Consider the following 22,778-nt stretch of genomic DNA (forward strand, 5'->3'; position numbering starts at 1 on the left):
TGCATCAATCACATTTCCTCTTGCCTCACAACCGATCACAAGGGACCACAAGTGCTTATTTGAACGGCCTTCCCTGTGAATTCTTGTTTGATCTGCCCTCCTCTTATAACATTTTATTACTAGGGCTGCCAATCGATTCAGATATGTAATCACAGTTATTCTCATCTTTTTTTGTGGTTAACCCTCTGGTGGTCTTTTCCTGGCAGTCAAAATTTACAACAAAAAAATTATAATTCAATGAAATGGATGTATTATTTTTTTAGTTCGATCATTTTTTTATTTAATATTTAGTAGGTTTAGGTTATTTGATGGTACTAAATTATATTTATGCATTAGTTATAATCCATTTGTTCACTTTTTGAGGATAGACCTGAAAATGAATTTTACAACTACTGTCATTAATATTGAATGCTTTGGAGCACAGACTTCAGTTTGGTCTCTTTTTAAAGATGACACTTGGCAGATTGTTACTGAAGTGAAACAAAGTTTTTAAAAAGTGAACTTGAAAAAAAGTTATAGAATTTTACGCTTGTTGTGAAAAATGCACAAAAATACTATTTTCAATTTTTATATGAATTCCATATTTTCCAGTTACTCCAAAACTGTGAGAAAATCAAAGCCATGAATCTAAACAAGTTGTGCTCCCAATTTGAGCTTGCTATCTCAAAAAAATCAGTAAGATTTTGTTTGGGTGCAGTACCAAAGGTTTCCACTAGATGAAATTAGTTTCCCATTCATTTCCAATGGTCATTTTTTGTGTGTGTGTGTGTGTGTGTGTGTGTGTGTGTGTGTGTGTGTGTGTTCACATAGCAAGTGCCAAAACCAAAGGGTTAAAGGGATAGTACACATTAACCTACAATTTATGAACCTTTGATATTTCCTTTTCAGAGTCATCTACAAGCTCCTGGCCTCCAAAAGTGAGAGTATACGAGTCCAAGCGCTAAAAGTTCTTGGCTACTTCCTGAAACATCTTGGACACAAGTGCGTATTAATGATCAAAACATTTGTGTGAAGGATGTGTGGCTATTTTGAATTGTATATGAGCATATAAAGCTGTATGTTAGCATACGAGGGAGCAAGAGACCTTGGCTGGGTCATTCCTAATATGCAGTTATTTTTCATGGCCTCGTCGTACTGTATATGTCTAAATATATTTTGTAAAATATTACACTCACAATTTGAAGGTGGAAATTTTAAAGCTCCATATATTTAATCTTATTTTATCACAGTTAGTGAACATAAGGGTGAAATTTAATTGACTACACTACTTCACTACATGTTTTACTTCATTATGTTTTTACTACATCTGGTTTGAACAGATGATGCCATTTTTTCTTTTGTGCCCGGCTGCCTTCTTACATGAAAAACTGGCAAGTTATTTAGAAATCTTTTTTATTTAGAAATTTTTATCTTTTTTTGCTATTTATTTTATACATTTATTTTTAAAAATATATTAACTTTTTTCTAATCGAAATGTTTTAAACAAAATATTCTCTTAGTAATTTTATATATATATATAATTATTTATTTATAATTATTTATTTATTTTTCTCCTGTGCCAAAATATTTTTTCAGCATGCAAATCTTTTGTACAATCTTTTTAAATAACAAAAGCCAGGTCCTTAATGACATCATCCTCCAGGGACTATACTTTTTGGCGTTTTGGTAACACTTTAATTTAGAGTTCAATTCTCACTATTAACTAGTTGCTTATTAGCATGCATATTACTATGATATTGGCTGTTTATTGGTACCTAAACTTAACAATTACCTTACTAAGTTTATTGAGGCAAAAGTCATAGTTAAAAGTTAGTTAATAGTGAGAATTGGACCCTAAACTAAAGTGTGCCCCTAGTTTTTATGTGTCGATCGGTCCTCTTGATACAACGACAGTATCACAAGTATTTACACTTATATTTACACTTATTTTCGCACTTACACATGCGTGTCTGAATCATTGAGACAAGCATGTTACTGACATGATCAAAAACTGAGAAAGGAAAGCAGATCTTTGGATAGGCATAGACTGATGCGCTCTCTCTCTCTCTCTCTCTCTCTCTCTCTCTCTCTCTCTCTCTCTCTCTCTCTCTCTCTCTCTCTCTCTCTCTCTCTCTCTCTCTCTCTCTCTCTCTCTCTCTCTCTCTCTCTCTCTCTCTCTCTCTCTCTCTCTCTCTCTCTCTCTCTCTCTCTCTCTCTCTCTCTCTCTCTCTCTCTCTCTCTCTCTCTCTCTCACTCACCCAGATAGTGTGATCATACTGTATACTGCAACGCTAACCAAAGAATGACAAGAAGGGAATAAAATGAATGCTGCATTATTTGCTTTAAATATTTATAAATTTGAACACTTTATTTTTGACAGTTCTATTAAAAACCTGCCAAACTGATCTGAAGTCTGAATGGCTAACTTTAGCTCTTTATTTCTATCTTGTTAGACATGCTGTTAATTTTCTTTTAAGTTCTTGAGCTTCAGCAGAGCATATTTCTGAAAGTCTGGTACAGTATAACCTTTAATAGAAATACTCCCTTCGATTACAACACAGCCACATTCGTGTGTTTTTTGTAGTTCACACCGTACTGCACGGACACATGAACCTGCCATTTCAGGAGCACATTTAGAGAATGAGTGTTCTGTAGCTGACAGGACGTGTTAAACGCACAGGCTACTGCCAGAATAATCGCTCTGACAGAGCGTGTGTCCGGCAGGGCAGAGCTTTAGACAAGAGAAGATGATGCTACGAAGGTTATACATCATTATTTAGACACCCATTACTTTCCTGCTTACATATTAAATGAAATTTAAAAATCAAAGACATTTTTCCGCTTGTTTATCATCAAATCGTACATAAAATCTGGTTAATGTCATTTCCAGATCCTGTTTCCTCATCTTCTTCGTTTAACATTTCCTGTTTTCTTGACTTCCCTAGGAGTAAAGGTGTCAAAATAACCAACATTTATTTAAAAAATGCATAAAGGATACAAAAAAAAAGAAAAAGATCAGTGTTCCTATCTCTGTTATTACATATTTTTAGGAAGTTCGGCTTAATGTTAGACACGCCCACTTGCAGAACTGATGTCATTTATTTGCATATTAATCTGTCATTTGCATATTCAGTGTTTTGTGTGTCTGAGTTGAATTAAATGCATTTGACCGGCAGTCTTTGTGCTGTCACGTCCCCTCCCCCTGACTGATGTGCTCGGGAATGCTGATGTCTCCGAGAGGCTGTAAGAGGGCCACTGACAGCTGTGTGTTTGTGTGCCCTTGAGGAGTGTGGTGTCACTTCTAATCGCATCAGTGTGCCAGTAGCATACATCTCCTCATTGATCCTAATGGTGTGGAAGACTTGGGGGTAAAATTGAACCCGTGAGGGAGTTTATGCCTGCCTTTGCATCGCCAATGTGACCGCAAACAACATGGCACATGCGCCTCTTATCTCACTTCCCCTGTGCTCTGTGTGTGTGTGTCTGTGTACAGGAGGAAGGTGGAGATCATGCACACACACAGCCTCTTCACGTTGCTCGGAGAACGACTAATGATGCACACCAGCACTGTGACCATCACCACCTACAACACGCTCTATGAGGTATCAGCCTGTCTGTGTATATTTTTAGCAACACTTCCTATGATGCCTATATGTAATGCATTATAAATGTATTTCCAAAGGTGCATTCAGTATTGTTTTATGTTTTTGTCGCTCTAGGCAATATGGCAGTTATCATGAATGACATCAATGTAGAATCTTGCAAAACGAAGCAAACATTGTAGAAATGATCTATTTGGTTGTATGATTACAACCACCATGATTAAATTTGACCAGAATCAACCGAGTCCAATATCAAGAAACATTCATGTCCTTGATATTCATGGAAAAATGCAATTTAATGCAATTTAAAGTCTTATTATAACCATTGTAATCATTTATATCTTTTTATAAATATTTGTTGCCACAGTTATTAAAGCAATGAGCCAAAAGAGGCTGTCCATGCAGTGATTTTAGCAAGAGTAAAAGAGGATTATGTAACACACTAATGTTTAATAAACGGTTAATAAACAGATAATATAGTTCCATGCAATGTAGGAATATGGCGTATTAATATAGAATAGAATATATAATAACAATAAAATATAAATTAGATGCATATATATTTTTATAACATTAATCAAATTTGTTTTCAAAATTGATTAATTGTTATTATTTATTTATGTTATTATTATTAAGTGTTATGTAATTTTCTCTCTGAAACCTTACCTTATATATTTATAAGAATTATGATAATGTGTTTTTGAATAAAATGTGTATTAAACTGAATTCTGGTTTAATCCAAATGAATTTTGTCTGACACAGATCTTGACAGAACAGGTTTGCACTCAGGTGGTGCACAAGCCTCACCCAGAACCCGATTCTACAGTCAAGATCCAAAACCCCAGTGAGTGTCGTGTCCGTTGTTTGTTTCATTTCTAGGGTACTGCTCTGTACTTTTGTTTAAACTATTGTCTAAATGTCCAAACTCTTGTCCCTTTCTACATCTTCCTCTCTTTTTTCTTTTTGATTCTCTCAGTGATTCTTAAGGTTGTGGCTACGCTGCTTAAAAGCTCTTCCCCCAGTGCTGAGCTGATGGAAGTGCGACGCCTCTTCCTGTCCGATATGATCAAACTCTTCAGCAACAGCAGAGAGAACAGACGGTAAGACGTTTTCACACACTAGTAGCGATCACTAAATCTGCGGGGGTTTTTTTTGGTCAAAAGTAAAAGTTTGTTGTACACAGTTTTTCGTGTAGAAAACATTAAGCTTAGAATATCAATGAGCAAACAATTCTATTATATTTTTAAGAAGCATATTTAATTTGCAATTAGTATTTTGTAATATTTAGATTTTATATTTAGACTTTTCTCATCCAATTTGAAAGGCAATTCCTCCCTTACCTCCTCTGAGAAAACACTGCAGACACATACAAATAAACCCAAATATTTAGAGATAAACATACATAAAAAAATCACACGATAAAAAACACAGCCATACAAATCTCCTTGTACATACAAACATTCCCTCAGACACCCAGACATATGCAGACATTACAATATTTTTACACATGCAAGCTGTATGCAAACATCAGAAGAATTTAGCGTCTCCCTCTCAGTGGGAAAGACGCTCCCTCCTATTAACTCAATTAGTGTCATAAATAATGCATTGAGGAATGAAGATTTAAAGTGGCATTCTCTCTGTATTGTTGCGTTTCATGGGTTCCTGCAGAGAGACTAAACCTGACTCTCACCTTTTGGACTCGGGTTTGCTTTATTTGCTCGTTAGCAAGCTTTAGTTGCGTGTGTGTGTGTGTGCACTTTTATCCTAAACAAGCCAATGGCGCACCATGCACCCAGGCCCACTCAGTCAGCTGCTGCCATGGTTACAACTGCATACCAAAATCGCAATGCATATTTTAGCATTGGTGAAGTGGGACTGCTTGTTTTTCTATTCCATAACAAGCCCTGCATTCTGAAGTGAGCAGACGTTTTGGGAATCTGAGATGGCAAGAGTGATGGAAGAGTGAAGTTCCATGAATGAATTAAACATGGGGGGTCATAATTAGGTCATGTGACAATAATAGAGTTTATTACTGTTTAAAATGTTTATCATTGCATAATAGTTTCACACACTATTAAAACAAAACAAAATATCCAAGTGAATCACAACATTATAATGTACAGTATGAAAATGGATATTGATTTTGAAAGTTGCTGAAGATTACATGTGTCATTAGTGTTTTGGAATATTATATAAGCAGTTAGATTACCCAAAGGTAATTTAAATGTAAAAATAGAGGAAAATGAGCAATATCCAGTATCTTCTGAAAACCACTAGTTTTCCATTAGAATAGTCACTGGTAAAAACAGAGCTTTTAACTCAGTTAACATTCTGCTGGAGTGAATAATTAGTCCGTTCCATCTAAATTGGCATTGTGGTACCATTGTAATGTGTGTGTAGGTGTCTGCTGCAGTGTTCAGTGTGGCAGGACTGGATGTTCTCTCTGGGCTACATTAACCCAAAGAACCCGGAAGAGCAGAAGATCACCGAAATGGTCTACAACATATTCCGAATCCTGCTCTACCATGCCATCAAGTACGAGTGGGGAGGCTGGCGTGTGTGGGTGGACACACTCTCCATCGCCCACTCCAAGGTTAGAGCAAGCCAGTCTGCAGCTTTAATCCCTTTTCTTGACATATTTAGTTTCGTTATATCACATTTAATGGTTTTAATTCATTTATTATGTCTGTGAAGGATGAAACGGTTGTTATTTTTATATCTCCACTCTCTGGCCTTGTCTTTTGGTCATGTTCATGGTAATAGCGTCTGATTTTAGTTAAATGCAGATCAGCCTGTTTTTCCTTAATTGGATAAAGTGCAATGATCCTAATGATTCCATCTAATGGGGGGAGATGCTAAGATAAATATCTGCTTGGAAAGTTAACCAACACCAAAGTACACTCACAACTACTACCCATGACCTCTTTAGGTGACCTACGAAGCGCACAAGGAGTACCTGGCAAAGATGTATGAGGAGTACCAACGACAAGAGGAAGAGAACATCAAGAAAGGGAAAAAAGGTTCCGTCAGCACAATTTCCGGCCTTTCTGCCCAACCCGCCACTGTCAACGGAAACCTAGAGATCCGCGAGATCGATGACACATCTCAGACCCAAACACCGGAGAGTGAGGTGGACTATGGAGAGAACGCAGACTCTCGAATCCTGCTGGCTGAAGCCAAAGGCCCGGAGGGTGAAGCTGAACGGTCGGTCGCAGGGGTTCGCGTGGAAGTCCATGACTTGCTGGTGGACATAAAAGCAGAGAAGGTGGAGGCTACAGAGGTTAAATTAGACGATCTGGATCTGTCGCCGGAGGTTCTTGGAGGAGGAGGGGGCATGGAGAATGGCCCCTTGGTGGAAGTAGACTCGCTGTTGGACAGCGCCTACTGTGCAGCAGTTCACAAGCTCAATGGGAGCCTTGTCCCCAAAGAGGAGGAAAGCGTTGTGGTTGGTTTGACTGAAGACGATGGGAACCTGGGGCCTCTAATCACACTCGCAGATGAGAAGGACAGTGTTCCCAGCAACAATGGCTTCCTGTTCCCCAAGGTGGACGAGAAGCTGCTTCCCTCATTGGCGTCAACAGAGCCCCTGGTGCTGCCCAGCCCCGAACAGCCCCCTTGTTCAACAACTCCACATACTTCAAGTGCCAGTGACGACCTCAGCCTGTTGGCTCACATGACTTCTTGTGGTTCAGACCTGGTTCAAACCCCAAGTGGCCTAGCAGAGGATGATGGGTTTAAGTTGCAGAGCACCTTGGCGGACATCAGCACGCTGGCAGAGGCCGAGGCCCAGGCTGCAGCCAGGGCAGCAGAGTGTTTGGAGCAGGAGGTCGGGGAGGCCAGGGCAGGGAAGAGCGGAGGGGACGCAGCCAGCACTACTTCAGACACGGAGAGATCCGACGACGGAAAGGACAAAGAAATGAAGAAAATTCAGACCACAGCCACCACACAGGTGCAAATCACACATTCTCTCTTTGATTTATCATTTTTATAGTTTGTCCACAAATGGCAACTCTTGGAAATGTTTACTCACCCTTATGTCACCAAACCTGCATGACTTACTCTCTTCTGCTGAACAAAAAGAGATGTTAGGCATGATGTTTATGATGTTCTTTTTCGTATCATGAAAGTACATGTGGATGGATGCTGTAGACCTTTAAATGACTAAAAACCCACTGTAAAGTAGTCCATATGACGTTCAGGTTTTTTGAAATCACACAATAGCTTTCTGTGAGGATCAGGCCGAGATTTAAATAATTATCCACTGAAATCTCATTCACACTTTTGAATTTTAAAACTGGTGCATTACATTCAATTAAGAGTTATTGTCGTCAAACCTTGCGTAACACATTTTGAAGTGCTATATTTCAATATACAGGGTGCCAAATCCTGCTTCTGGAGAACCACCTTCCGGCAGAGTTTAGTTCCAGCACATCTGTCTGGAAGTTTCTAGTGATCCTGAAGACCATGATTAGCTGGTACAGGTGTGTTAAATTGGGGCTGGAGCGAAAACCCTGCTGAAAGGTGACCCTCCAGGAGCAGCATTGGACACCCGGTACATTTACACTACTGAGATTTGGGATCTGAAGACAAGGGGAAGATCTAGAAGATCTCCTTTTGTGTTCCACTGAGGATAGACATGTTAAATGGGTTTGCAAAAACATGATGGTGAGTAACCTAACCCTTTAAATAGGTTTCCACAACCTCAGTCTGGTTTAGAACCATAAAAAAATAAATTAACAAATTAATGGCAGAATAAACTAACAGGCAATAAGAGCCAGTTGCTTAGATGAATGATTGAACTGGTGCTTTCCTGCAGGCTCTTCATGGACGTATGTCGAGTCAGATGGAGAGGGACCTCCGTGTGGATCTGGGCTTCCGGGGCATGCCGATGACAGAGGAACAGAGGCGGCAGTTCAGCCCCGGCCCTCGCACTACCATGTTCCGTATCCCAGAATTCAAGTGGTCGCCCATGCATCAGCGCCTTCTCACCGACTTGTTGTTCGCCCTGGAAAGTGATGTACACATGTGGAGGAGGTATGAGGGTTTGTGGCCTTCAGAAATGACAGCGTGTTCCCGGATGAACATCTTGAGTTGGTCCTGGAAAAACATTCCTGATCCTCATCCCCAACCCTACTCCTTTCCCCATCCTTAAATCCTGATTGGTTGAAAATAATGTTGTTCCAGGACCATCAACAAGGATGTTATAATCAAATTTTTTGAGTTACTTGGCAGTAAAATGCTGAAAAGATGAATAGGTTGCATACTTTTTAAATGGTCTTGCCTCACTGCTGTCTTTCTTTGTTCTCTCTTTCTCTCAGCCACTCTACGAAATCTGTCATGGACTTTGTAAACAGTAACGAGAACATTATATTTGTCCACAACACCATCCACCTCATTTCTCAGATGGTTGATAACATCATTATAGCGTGTGGTGGGATCCTGCCCTTGCTCTCTGCTGCCACCTCCCCATCTGTAAGTGGCTCATGATCGCCCTCTAATGGATATTCACATCAGTACAACATCTTTGAATTATAAAACCACTTTTTAGTGGCAGGTTTTTCTTTTTTTGGTTGAAAGGGGTGTAATGGGAACATTTAGAGTCTTCTAGAAGAAAAAAGTTGTTCCTGTTCTAGTCCCCGAATATCGCTGAAAGTTATAAATGAGGGCGACAATGCATGTCTCATCTTATACTTATGAGGTGCTATCACCAGGACGTATTTCAAGAATAAGAGTGCTGACTCCAGATCAGTACTTTTTTACACACAGAAACTTCATTGAGTGCTGCTGATGGCAAATTGTGTCTTTCCCTGGCCTGAGATTCTTATCTTAAATGTGAACACAATCCCTAATTTTGCCACTTTCTTCTCCTATGCTCTTTGACATCTTACCTGCAACCTAACCTTTTTATTTCTGGCAAGCATTCTTACAGCTTTATCTGAAATTTCCTCTGTTTACTGACTCTTTATTAGACATCTTTTTGTGCTCCTTTTGTTGTCTGTATTCTCACTAATTCCTTACTTTCCCCCTTCCCTCTAATTCTCTCTCTGTTTCTCTCTTTTTTTGTCTTTTTTGTTTTGCATGTACAGAGTTCTAAGGTTAGTGCGAACCCTGTAAGTTCCAATTAATTTATTCTTCTCTAATGTTCACATTTATTTTTTAACATTACATTTAATATCACTAATATCACAGTCCACGGTTTAAAATGTATGATCCATTTCAGATCATTTCCATCTTTTTCAGACTCAGACTATGTCTTTATTCATTCATTTGAATCACAGAAATGTTATTAATTGTGTATTAAAGTTGTTTATGTTGTGCTGATCAATATCACCATCTTCTTGGACTATAGAGGTATTAGAAGTGCAGCATCATGCAAGTTTTTAGTTACATAGAAATGCGGTCATATTTGCGGTCAGCCATGATTAATTTATTCTGTAAGCAAAGGTGTCCAATAAGTAGTGAGTTGTATTTGGCTGGTCATGTGATTTCAAAATGGGCCCATGCTAGTAGTTAGTGAACATGATTTTAAACATATTTTATTACTATTTAATAGTAATTTATGTCTCTTTAACTATTTATTAATATATTCATGTCTCTTTGTTTTACTCTTTTAATTAGTAAAACAAACTGAATGCGTTTGAGATTATTAATAAGAGATTATGGATGTATAATAATGCAAACTAATCAGTATTGATCTTTTACATGCTCTATATATCATCACTTTAAGTGGTCATATCTCATAAAAGCAGCTTATCACACCTCCCATATGTTTGTGTTTCATCATCATAGTCTGTTATTCATGACAAACCTTCACAAAGACACATATACTGATGTTAAATTGCATTAAATGAATGAACACATACTGTGGTGCTGTGCTAAACCCCCCAGCTCTATTGGTCCGTTAATAAGGGTCTTTATTAAATGTCAACTTCATTTGTTCCCTCTGTGTTGGTCATAAAGACACAAGGAGGTTCTTGCTTACAGAAAGGGGCAAAAAGCAATGAAGTTAATAGCCTGCCAGGAAGCTCTGGCACAGGGGCAGAGGTTGGTCTGAGCTGTCGCTCCTATACATACCCACAATGCACCACTGCGTGACCTCTTTATCCACCACTATTATGTCTCTTAGCAACGAGCATGTTCCCAGTTTTCAACATCAATTGTGTTATTTTCTGCACTCAACTGGTCACTACACTTAGGGTTTTAAGTCTGGTAGTAGGTCATATCTCCATCACCCTGTTTAAAAGTTATAATTTTTCAAAATAGGCTTTTTAAAGAATATTTTCCTCTGCTTAAAAGATCCCGCATTTCTTTAAAACAAAACAGTGGGTGTCTGTTCTTATGGACCTTTGACTTGACAAAAAGTTTTTCCTTTGTGATACACCATGTAACTATGTCAAACTTTTGAAATTGATGTTGCAAAATGGTGATGTGTTCCTTGACCACTGCAAAGATCAACACCGCCTGTTCACACTCAAATGGGTGTAACTCTGGTTTGAACACACTTCCCTCTGTGTGGTGTTTTCTCAGCACCTTCCTCCCCACCACAGCCATTTAAATGTGTTTGAGAGGCATGTTTCATGTGAAGTTTGCCTGGCATTATTGATTTGCTGCTATCACACATTTGTTTGTCCGTCAGCACATTGTTAACAGTAAAATTCTTTATAGATGTAAGCATTACTCTGTGTTTTAGTCTTATAGTGTGTGTGTGCGTAAAACTTAATTGGGATATGTTTCTAAACATCTGGACTTCGATTGTGTGTGTGTCACAGACGGAGCTTGAGAATGTGGAGGCGACCCAAGGTATGTCGTCAGAGACGGCGGTCACGTTTCTCAGCAGGCTGATGGCCATGGTGGACGTGCTCGTGTTCGCCAGTTCTCTCAATTTCAGCGAGATCGAGGCTGAAAAGAACATGTCGTCAGGGGGACTAATGCGCCAGTGTCTACGATTAGGTATGTATGATGGATCTAACCCATGTGCATTTTCAAATATGTTCCTTGACTGAGTAAAGTAGTTTCGATGTAAGGTCCTTGGAACTTAAAGGTAAAGTGTGTAATTTCTGTGGCAAAAAAAACTCAAACCATTGTTTGAAAAGAAGTTCACATCAAACAAACAAACCTGCAGTGTTTACACTGCTCAAATGGCTTACTTATATGTTTGTCTCCATTATTAAGACCGAATAAGAGAAAGTATTTAAACATTAATAAAATAATACACACCTCACCTTTAAAATGGGTTCAAAGCACAAAGAAAAAGCCAGGATGTGCATCTCAGTGCACTGCCATTCAAAAGTTTGGGTTCAGTAAGATTCTTTTTGTTTTAAAGAAATGATTGCTTATATTTAGTAAAACTGTGACAGTAAAGACTTTTACAATGACACAAAATAAAATCTATTTAATTAAAAAAAGAATGATTTCTATTCATCAAAGAATAATGAAAAAAATGTATCACAGTTTCCTCAAAATATTAAACACCAACTTTTTAAGATTTATAATTATTATAGTTTCTTGAACACCAAATCAGGATATTAGAATGATTTCTGATGGATCATGTGACACTGAAGACTGGAGTAATGATGCTGAAAATTCAGCTTTGCCATCACAGGAATAAATTAAATGGTGAAATATATTAAAATAGAGAACAATTATTTGAAATTGTAATAATATATACACAATATTACAGTTTTTACTGTATTTTTAATTAAATAAATACAGCCTTGGTGAGCAGAAACAAACTTTCAACAACAAAAAGTATTTTACCAACCCCAATCTTTTGATATTATGTGTGATGTGAATTTAATCAAGGCATAGGTTCTAGTAAACGTGTTTTTCTGTTCTCAGTATGTTGTGTTGCAGTGAGGAACTGTCTGGAGTGCAGGCAGAGGCAGAGAGACAGAGGCAGCAAAACCTCACTGCCAATCAGCAAGACCCAGGAGAACCTACAGACTGCAGCGTCCGCCAGCAAGGTTATACACTCATACACCTGCACAAACACACAAACACATTCTAGAGAGTCTCTGAAAACCCATCGAATGCACATCGGAAACGCATAGTGTGACTTGTATGCAATTGTGTATGTAATTCAACAGGAAGTGTATGTCCTGCATGTGCTGCGGTATAACGCATGATTTTCTCTCCCTCTCTGCTGCAGACTGTCATACAAAATGTCCCGCGTAACCTTTCCCCCATCAAAGACCCAGACAGACTGTTGCAGGACGTGGACATCAATCGTCTCCGAGCCGTCGTCTTCAGAGACGTGGTGAGACACTTACCTGAGCCGGAGCAAAACGTGTATGTTAACGTGAACAGAATGATTGTTAACTGTGCTGTGCGTTCAATAGGATGACAGCAAACAGGCTCAGTTTCTGGCTCTGGCCGTTGTCTACTTCATCTCTGTCCTTATGGTGTCCAAATACCGGGACATCCTGGAGCCACAACGGGAGATTTGCAGGTCCAGCAGCCTATCAGGGAGAAGCATTCGACAAGAGATTAATTCACCCACCAGCACAGGTGAGCTTACTGACTTAGCATCTGCAGTCGTTATGAGTATGTGAACTTGTTGCACTCAGTAGTATGTATTTTTAGTCGTTTACCACTTAAACACCCCACAAATGCTAGTAAGTGTTCATCACACAGTCAAACACCTTCCACTTTTCTTAACAGTCTCCAATTATCTACGCTATATAGTCACGCAGTGCTTCCCGCAGGGAGGATTTCAGCAATTTAAGCCGGCAAGACATTATTGCAAGGCTTTATCTGAGTGTGATTTTGAATTAATATTCAGTGGGGAAAGAACTGGTTGGCATACACTGCAGTGAGCAGCACATGTCTGAAATGTCTCCGTAATTACTGAATTCTCATTTTGACATGTACACTATTGGTCAAAAGTTTTGAATAATTGTCAAAATGTTATGTTTTGTAAGAAGTCTTACGCTCACCTAGGCTGCAACCATGGCACAAAAATACAGTAAAAAGGTAATATTGGAGTAATGATGCTGAAAATTCAGCTTTGCCATCACAGGAATAAAATACATTTTAAAATATATTACAATATAAAACAGATCATTTAAATTATAATACTACTTCACGATATTGTATTTTTTAACAAATAAATGCAGCTTTGGTGAGCATTAAGAGTGTAACAATATATTGTGTCACAATAGATCGCAATACAAAAATGCAACAATATGTATTGTGGATAATGACAATATGTATTGTGTATAGTTGAACCAAAATTAAATTTACTGTGTATGAAAAAAAATATGTCTTTGTCATATCATGAGTTCAGTATCGAATATTGACACAAGGGTATCGTTACACCCCTAGTGAGCATATAAGGCTTCTTTAAAAAAAATCTTAATTATTACAAACTTTTGACTAGTAGTGTATGTGTGTGCAAACTACAGAAAACCCGTCCTCCTTCTCAGATCGTGGAGACCGACTGGCTGCCACCCCTCTGGAGGATCTCCCCCTGGAGGGCTCGCTGCCTCACACTGACTCCGGCATCGGGGATGAGCAGGTCACCAGTGCTTTCAACGGCTCCGAGCTGGGTGTAGACCCCGGCGGATTGGGCGGGAACTCTGGAGGCCCAGACGTCATGAGCGAGTTGCTGTGCACTCTGTCGTCGGAGGTGAGGAAGTCCCGCGAGTCCCTGCTGGAGTCGCCTCTTGGCGTGGAGGTTCTGAAGCCGGCCGCCTCGATCTCCAGCATCAGCCAAGCCAACAAGGGAATCAATGTGAGGGAGATCCTGAAGAGTTTGGTGGCCGCTCCGGTGGAGGGGGCAGAGGCAGGGCCCGAACCCCAGCCGTACCACCCTGACCCTGCCCTAAAGAGGGAAGCTGCGGCTATGCTGCCCATGCAGTTCCACTCGTTTGACAGGTGGGCGGCTCTAGTGCCTAGCACATCAAAATAACTCAAGGTGTATTATCCTTATCTGTCATGTACATGTTCCGTTACCTTATTAGCACACAGTATTGTTTAATAATATATATATAAATATTATATATATATATATATAGTATTGAAAAGATAATATATAATATAATATTAAGAAATAATTGAATAATATTTAAAATATGCATATATTTTAAAATGTTTTTAAGATAAATTATATGAATAGAATTAAAAATATAATATATTAAAATAAAATTTAGTAATATTGATATGTATATTTTAAAATGTGTGTGTGTATATATATATATATATATATATATATATATATATATTTATAATACATTTTATAATACAATACAAGTTGTACATATATAAACAGTGTATATATAAATATATATATATATATATATATATGTATATATATATATATATATATTTGTATATTTTTAAGATATATTATATAAATAGAATTAAAAAAGATAATATATTATATTAAGATATAATTTAGTAATATTAATAATGTATATATTTTAAAATGTTTTGAAGATAAATTATATAAATAGAATTAAAAATAGAATTAAAATATTATATAATATTAAAATATAATTTAGTAATATTGGTAATATACATATATTTTAAAATGTATAAATGTAAAATTTGTACATATCTAGTAGTAACAAAAACACAAAACCCAAAATGATTGAATTACATCATTCACAATGCTTAATGAGATGAGCACACTCAGATATTGAGTACAAAAAAGTTTTAAAATTTTCTGTAAATAGTTGTATAGTTGTTAAATTTATTTATATTTACTTTTCTTTTACTTTGTCATCATTCTTAGATTAGTTTTTTCATCCTTCTGAGCGTTTTGCAATGCATTCTCGGTTCTCTTCTCTTTGAAGCATATATATGCAACCATGGACTTTGACCAAAATGACATATTTCTTGCCACCTGCCCTTTGAAATAACATTTGCTATGAAAGTGTGCTTACGGTGCCTTAAATACTTCCTACGGAGGCAGCGACTACATTTTGGAACAGAGCGATTGTACCAATAAATCACTCATAAATCAATGCGCTTACACTTACATGTGGTCCGTCAAGACGTCCCGAGAACAAAAGAAAAAGTCACCTCAATTACACATACGAAAGCACAAGATGTTCCTCTCATTATTAATGCAATCCATGTCTAGCTTCTCATTACCGCACAGGCGTCTGCAGAAATGCCAGTGGCTCTGTGCAATAGTGTGCTAACGGCTCAAGAGACTGACTGGCCAAGTGTGTGGGATCCACTGATACTCTACAGCACAAACTAAAGCCCCTCCGAACATCGACCCCCTTTGTTCTTCCCAATTAAGAGAACCTGATGAATAAATTATACATAAGATTATGCTGTTCATCATTTACAGGCTCCTTAAATGTCAATAATTCATTAGGACAGGTGAATATATTATCAGACAATCCCTTTTTCACCCTGAATGGGCTGAAATGCTTTGACTCCACCAAATATCCGGATAGCAATCAAACAGATTTGAGTGTATACTAGGTGTGTATACACTTGAAATTAATACTTTTATTCTGCAAGGATGCATTAAACTGATCAAAAGTGACTGAAAAGACATTTGTAACGTTACAAAAGATTTGAAATAAATGCTGTTATATAACATTGATAATAATAAGAAATGTTTCTTGAGCATCAAATCAGCATATTAGAATGATTTCTGAAGGATCATGTGACACTGAAGACTGGAGTAATGATGCTGAATATTTTTAAAAAAAAAATAGAAAACAGTTATTTTAAATTGTACTAATATTTCAATGTTTTTTTGAGCAAATAAATGCATGTGAGTATAAGAGACTTACTTACCAAACCTTGTATCAGTAGTGTATACACAAGTGTTTGATTTTGGGAGTAAAACAAGTATTTGTTTAAGATTTATATAGGTTTAAGACTTTGACCTTGTGGGGAAATTTTTTTGGTCCCCAAGAGAAAAATGGCTTATTAGTCTTATTATATGATGTTTTTTTGAAAATGCAGAAATGCAGAAAGTTTCTGTGATGGTAGGTTTAGGGTTAGGGGATAGAATATAAAATTTGTACAGTATAAAAATCATTATGCCAATGGAAAGTCCCCGTAAAACATGGAAACTCAATGTGTGTGTGTGTACTCACAGGAGTGTGGTGGTTCCCGTTAAGAAGCCCCCTCCAGGAAGCCTGGCTGTGAACACAGTAGGTACACCCACCACCAGTGGAGTGCCCTCGTCAGGAAGTACGCCCAATATCTTTGCTGCTGCCACGGCAACACCTAAAAGCATGATCAACACAACAGGCAAGTCTTCCTGAATATTACCTAAGATCATCTTACGACGCACTAGTCGAGAGTGTATATATGAAATTTTGTCGGGTTACATGTTCATGTGATGTATGTATACCATTTAATTTGGGTGGTTAGGCGGTGATATTACTTTTTGTGATGTGTTGATGTTTTTTCTATTTGGTGATGTCATGGACTTTCATAATTTTAAATTCTATTTTTCTATTTGTAGTGACCATTTGATATACAGTAGTTAGGCATGTTTGGTAGCACTATATACAGATGAATCCCAAGGATTTTATTTTTAATGTGCCTTGTCCGTTATGTCTTACAGGTGCCACTGACTCTGCCTCTTCTTCATCCTCCTCTTCATCAAGCTTTGTGAACGGTGCCACAAGTAAAAATCTCCCAGCGGTGCAGACCGTTGCACCCATGCCTGAAGATACAGTGGAAAGCATGAGGTACACACACACACAGACACACATGCTCAGCCTTTTCTCCTCCACCCCGTGCTCTCCCTCACTTTATCCAGTTGCTTAAAACCACAAATCATGCATTATGACCTCACTTCCTGCACTCGTCCTCTTTTTTTGGCATACCTCCTCCAATGATAATCCATTATTTCCTTTACTATCTTTACCTTTTGCCTCCTCTCTACACTTTCCCTACATCTATCTGTGTATCTTTGTAACCACCACACACATCCCTCACAGACACATACTGAGGTCTTTGTGAGTTTCTAAAGATGCACTTTAAGGTACTGATAGCTTCAAGTCTATTTCCTGCCAAATATGGATGGGTTTATCTATTCTAATTTGAATGCAACAGAATTGATTTTTTTTTTTTTTTTTTTTTTTTTTTTTTTTGTGTCTTTGCATGTATGACACGGAAGATTTGGGGCTTAATCATCCTTCGATTTGGCACAGATCAACACACAGGGATTACGTCACACTATAGACTAAGAGCTGCAGTGAATGCCTGTACAGTCATTACTGTCTGTTTGTGCCCATTTGTATTGCAGTGCCTTTTGTGAAGTGGACCAGTGTCCACTGCGAACCAGGCTGACGCCTCCTGAACTCAAATCCTTTAGTTCGCTGACAGGATTCCAAACAGCCCCCAGAGATGCAGGACAGTTTCTTAGGCAAGGAAGCTTGAACTGGCCCCCTTACCCAGTGCTACCAGCTTTACATTCCTTTCTCCCTGTCTTTTTTCTCTCTCTCTATCTCTTTCTGCCTCTTTTTCTCTCTTTCCTGGTGGATGTGAGTTTTCAAGCTGGCCTGCTACACCACCACTGCTGCTTTCATTCGTAACGGTTCTGCTAGATTTGATTCTGTCTTTGTTGTACATATTTACACTGTCCAAACCAGGTATGACACGATAAAGCTTCAAGCATAAAAATAAAATCTCTTCGATTTGAATGTTTTTCCCCCCTAAACAAGCCATAATGTGCCCGTGTTATTTTTGTATTTGTATGTACTATTATAGTTTTTTGGGGGGGGATTTCATTTTAATTGTTGTTTAAGTTTTAGTAATTTTTATATACTTTTCTTTTCATTTTCATTTTTTTTGTTTGTTTCTATTTAAGCTTTTTTTTGTAATTATAGTACTTTAAATTAAACTCCTTCATTTTTATTTTTATTAAAATTTATTTTTATTCAGTTTTAGTTTTAGTCAGCAATAACAACACTGTAATGTGCAACTAAACATTTTGCTTGCTTTCTAATTACATTGCATTATGCTGGGTAGCTCCGCCCAATGCGAAATCTCATTGGTCCACTTCTCTGTATTTTTTGCTGTGTTCACATATTTAGGGCCCGAGCACCGATGGTGTGAGGACCCTATTGGAATTGTTCCGTTTATTATTATTTGCTGTAATTACAAGATGATAATATGGGATTCTACTTTTAAATCGTACATAGTGTAAGTTGCTATGGCAATCTTCAACAAAAATAGCAAACATTTCTTTGTTGTCGGCAGCCAAACACCTAAATAAGTTGACCTATATAAGCTGACCTTAGAAAGAGAACCAGCTGCAGCCATTTTGGTTGTTTTTACATGACAGGTTCAACAAAGAAGTGAAAAGTTTTTACTACAAGCAACTGGTATGGTAGCTCATGCATGATGTGAATGCAGCATAAACATTAAATATGCTCTGATTGGCTCTGATTTTCAGTATGTGTACTGAAAAGCATCTGCATTACACCTGGTGAGGATTTAATGTGACATGAGTTTGATAATTGATAATCCATAAAAAGCATACATGCTTCAAACCAGCAGTTATATTTACGAAGAAACTTGACAGAATCAACCCTGCTAGCTCGTCGTTTCGGTAGACATTGTCATTCATAAAGTCATTCCTCGTTTGTCCTCAGACCTTTATCTCTGACTTCTTTTCCTCATGAAACCTTTCACACTCACCCTAGTCTGGTGTCATTTGCATCCCTGGCGCTGCAGTTGTAGTCTTAGTGCAGGTTAACACAGCTTGTAGCTAAGCGCAGTGGCACTTATGGGTGATGTGTGCATATAACAGGGGGATGATAAGTTAAGCATTTGCTCTCTCTGCCTCCCTGTGGTTGAATTTCTGTAGGATGGCTTTAACCCAGTCGTAACGGCATAAACTTTGTCACATACTAACCAGCTGGAATTGAAAGGAAGTGTGATTTTGAACTGGTCTCTGTATTTTGGAGCTAATCGGACCTACTTTCGCTTCTCTTTCTGTCTTTCTTTTCCCACCCGCAGTATCACGACTAAATTGGAGCGTGCGCTAGAGAAGGTGGCCCCCTTGCTGAGGGAGATCTTTGTGGATTTCGCTCCCTTCCTTTCCCGGACTCTGTTGGGCAGTCATGGGCAGGAGTTGCTCATAGAAGGTACAGGTGCTGTATAGTGCTCCTTTTCCTCTCTACCTGGTGTCTCTGTGGAGTCCCTCACTGTCTGCTGTGTGTGTGTCCACTGGCTGCCTCATACACACACGATTGTGCGAGTGCATGGACCCAGAGCAGGTATGAGAACAACAGAACTGCTTAGGATCAAAGGATGTTTAAAATGTAGACTTACTAGACCTTAACACGCTGAAGGAACTGAAGGGAGAATTGCATGCTGAATCCAACATTGAGAAAGTGTTTTAAACGATGCCCAAAAAAACAGGGCTCAACAATAATGATTTATAATATATACATTTTTCACTGGCCTCAAAACAAAAACATGCATTTTCAAAAAATTGTATAATTCATAATACAAATTATATTCTAACACTGTGCAATAAAGTCCATTTGTTAATATTTGTTAACAATAAAAAAACACTCCAAATGCAATTATTAAAGCTGCAGTCCGGCGTTTTTCCTCTTTGTCGCCATCTCTGTTCCAAATCTGCAATTGCAGTCATTCGCGGAATTATCAACTTTACGTGAGTTGTACTTCAACACCCTCGACACGGCACAGCGCGGATGAACACAATGTTTGAGGAGAGTGTGAGGCTGACAGTCACCGCGCCGGTGTGGATACTGGAATTCAGAATCACAGATTATTCTTTTTGGAAGTATGACCAACATAATCATTTTCACCGGAAAATGTAATCTGAACTAGTAAGAAACATCCACTTTTGTTCTGATTCTGATATTGCAGTAAATCGCGCTGATTAAATCTAACAATCGCTTAGAAGTTATCATATCACGCAAAACCGTGCAAATTATACTTTGTTCTCAAATTGTTAATGTTAACAACGTAAGCAAGCATTCCGTGACTACATGTAATGTCCTTCCGATATGTATCCTTGTTTTCGCATGGGCCCGGTTCCAGTCTCTTTTTTTCTGTAGCCACTCCGAAGTCTGAACGAAGTCTTTTGCATTTTACAGCGGGTGAATCTCTAGTTGTCACTGGTGATTGTCGTTTGAACCTTTCTGGATCCGCCATCAAATTGATAAGTTTAATTATATCAAGTGCTTTGAGAAAAGGCTAAATCTCCACCTTCAGCATCCTCACACGCAATATAGCCTACTAGCCGAGACTCCTTCTTTATGTGTACTACAGATGTGACGTAATGACGCAAAGACATGCTCGAATCTCCCGTGGAAATCCACCAGTACCACTGGAATTAAAAACATTATTACAAGCTTACCGCTTTGAATCGAGCTTAGGCAAGCAGAGAGTTTTGAACACTGGCTGGTTATGTATTTTCTCAAATATGTATTTTGGATCATTTTTAACCCCAAAAAAGCTACGGACTGCAGCTTTAATCTTAGTTCATATCAATTTCAACATTGGGGCTTGGCAAACAAATTTTGTTTTCCGATTAATCAATTTTTAAAATGTGGTCAATTCGATTTCAAGATCGATTCTCAAAATCCACAAATCTATATTTTTTCCTTATGTATTTCTGCAAACATTAAACATAATATGATTGACGTTAATCTTATTACTAGTCTTCTCCACTAGATGTCATCCTCTTATTTACCTTGCACGATATTACAGTGGAACCCATTCATTCAGTGCTTAACAAGTGTGCCTTTCATCGTGAAAGACGTTCTGGACAGTTGAACTGTCATTGTTGCGATCGGGCCAGTGCTTTATGGTCACGAAAGTTTATCATTTGCACGCGCTTTCAAGCCTTGCCAATTTAAGCATTCAAGCGAAATAGAACTCATGCGCGTCTCAGACAGCGTGCAAATAATAAAATTAACTCGTCTCCCTGCATTTAAACGGTCAAATTCACACATTTATCTCAAAATTCCCGGCTTTGCGAGTATCCAAGTAAACATAGTCGGTTATGGCTTAAGTAAACAGTAGAGAATGTTTGTGTCATTATATTGGATCCGTGCATTAGTCTTAAAGTGACAGTCTAATATTCCTGCTGCTGTCTGTGTTCTTAATGTTAATCAAACTAAAGACAAAGAAATCACTCCCTGCTCTTCATTGAATAACATTTTTGAAACTATAATAAGGATTAACTTTTATTTAATTTGTACAGTGAAGATTATGCAGTGTTATTTTACATTTGATTACTTAAATTCAATTTCTGTACCTGAGAACTACTGTTAGACGTACCTTAAATAACCTTATTTATTACAATACAAGGTTACATGGGTCAAACAAAAAATTGAACTAATGTTAATAAATACAGTAACAAATGTATTGCTCATTGTTAGTTCATGAAAGTTGCATTAACTAACAGTAACAAATGGGACCTAATTGTAAAGTGTTACCAATTACATATAATTAACTCCACCATGCTAAATATTTATGCAGCAAGTTGCGGTGGACCTAAATTCAACCTTTTTTCAGTTGAATTAAATTCGTTTAAATGTGAAAGTAGATGTTTTCTATTGTTAAGCAACATTTTATGTGTCAGAAAATGATATATTTATATTTTTCATTAGGCATTTTCTGAACAGCAAAATGTATGCAACAAATAAACTAAGAAGTACAAACAAAGAATTGTTTTTAATTTGCAATAAAGCTGCCCCAGTATGGCAAGTGCTAATTCCATCAAATAGACAAAAACTTGCTCACACCAGGCCTGGTTCATCAGGCCATCTTTATTGTTGAGTCCTGAGAGGATGCCCTCTCTTCATTTCGTCTGAAATCAACGGAAGACCTAAATCTGAAAATCCAGATCTAGAGTGAATCACTTTTGCTTCTTGTTCCACCACTGTCTTTTGTCTCCTGATATTTCCTCTCCTCTCCTCTCCTCTCCTCTCCTCTCCTCTCCTCTCCTCTCCTCTCCTCTCCTCTCCTCTCCTCTCCTCTCCTCCCCCTTTATTGAATCCTCCCCTCCCTGTTGTCCTGTCAGGCTTTAATGTCTGTGCTCTCACCTTGTCTTGACCTCCTCACAGTTTAATGTTTGTCTGTATTTGTTGTCTAATTAAAGCAGAACTATGTGTTAATTAGAAAAAATATCTGATGTATCACTTTAAAGTTTTAAACCAAATAAAATAGTGTCATTTTATGTTACACACATGTACAGTGGGGTTCAAAGGTCTGCACTGAATATCTGGG

At 38.0% G+C, this 22,778-nt stretch overlaps 1 protein-coding gene across 9 annotated transcripts in view; it reads left to right on the plus strand.

Annotated features, from left to right (window-relative positions):
• The window catches only part of nbeaa (neurobeachin a), a 130,572-nt gene that overhangs the window by 91,214 nt on the left and 16,580 nt on the right, over positions 1-22,778 (plus strand). For 2 of the 9 annotated variants that reach the window (XM_056239645.1, XM_056239647.1), the window contains exons 17-33: positions 889-981; positions 3,473-3,581; positions 4,344-4,425; positions 4,558-4,681; positions 5,982-6,174; positions 6,511-7,530; positions 8,398-8,615; positions 8,900-9,053; positions 9,668-9,691; positions 11,351-11,531; positions 12,420-12,544; positions 12,730-12,837; positions 12,920-13,088; positions 13,985-14,456; positions 16,648-16,802; positions 17,122-17,248; positions 19,527-19,660. In XM_056239645.1, coding sequence (XP_056095620.1) covers positions 889-981; positions 3,473-3,581; positions 4,344-4,425; positions 4,558-4,681; positions 5,982-6,174; positions 6,511-7,530; positions 8,398-8,615; positions 8,900-9,053; positions 9,668-9,691; positions 11,351-11,531; positions 12,420-12,544; positions 12,730-12,837; positions 12,920-13,088; positions 13,985-14,456; positions 16,648-16,802; positions 17,122-17,248; positions 19,527-19,660 — 3,488 coding nt within the window. Of the gene's footprint in view, positions 1-888; positions 982-3,472; positions 3,582-4,343; positions 4,426-4,557; positions 4,682-5,981; positions 6,175-6,510; positions 7,531-8,397; positions 8,616-8,899; positions 9,054-9,667; positions 9,692-10,541; positions 10,626-11,350; positions 11,532-12,419; positions 12,545-12,729; positions 12,838-12,919; positions 13,089-13,984; positions 14,457-16,647; positions 16,803-17,121; positions 17,249-17,808; positions 17,929-19,526; positions 19,661-22,778 lie in introns of all 9 variants that reach the window. The other 7 variants (XM_056239646.1, XM_056239648.1, XM_056239649.1 and 4 more) reach the window with 4 other exon arrangements.

This window comes from Rhinichthys klamathensis, unplaced genomic scaffold, assembly GCF_029890125.1.
Source record: "Rhinichthys klamathensis goyatoka isolate OS25496 unplaced genomic scaffold, OSU_Roscu_1.1 h1tg000569l_1, whole genome shotgun sequence".
In the NCBI taxonomy this organism is placed as follows: Eukaryota; Metazoa; Chordata; class Actinopteri; order Cypriniformes; family Leuciscidae; genus Rhinichthys; species Rhinichthys klamathensis.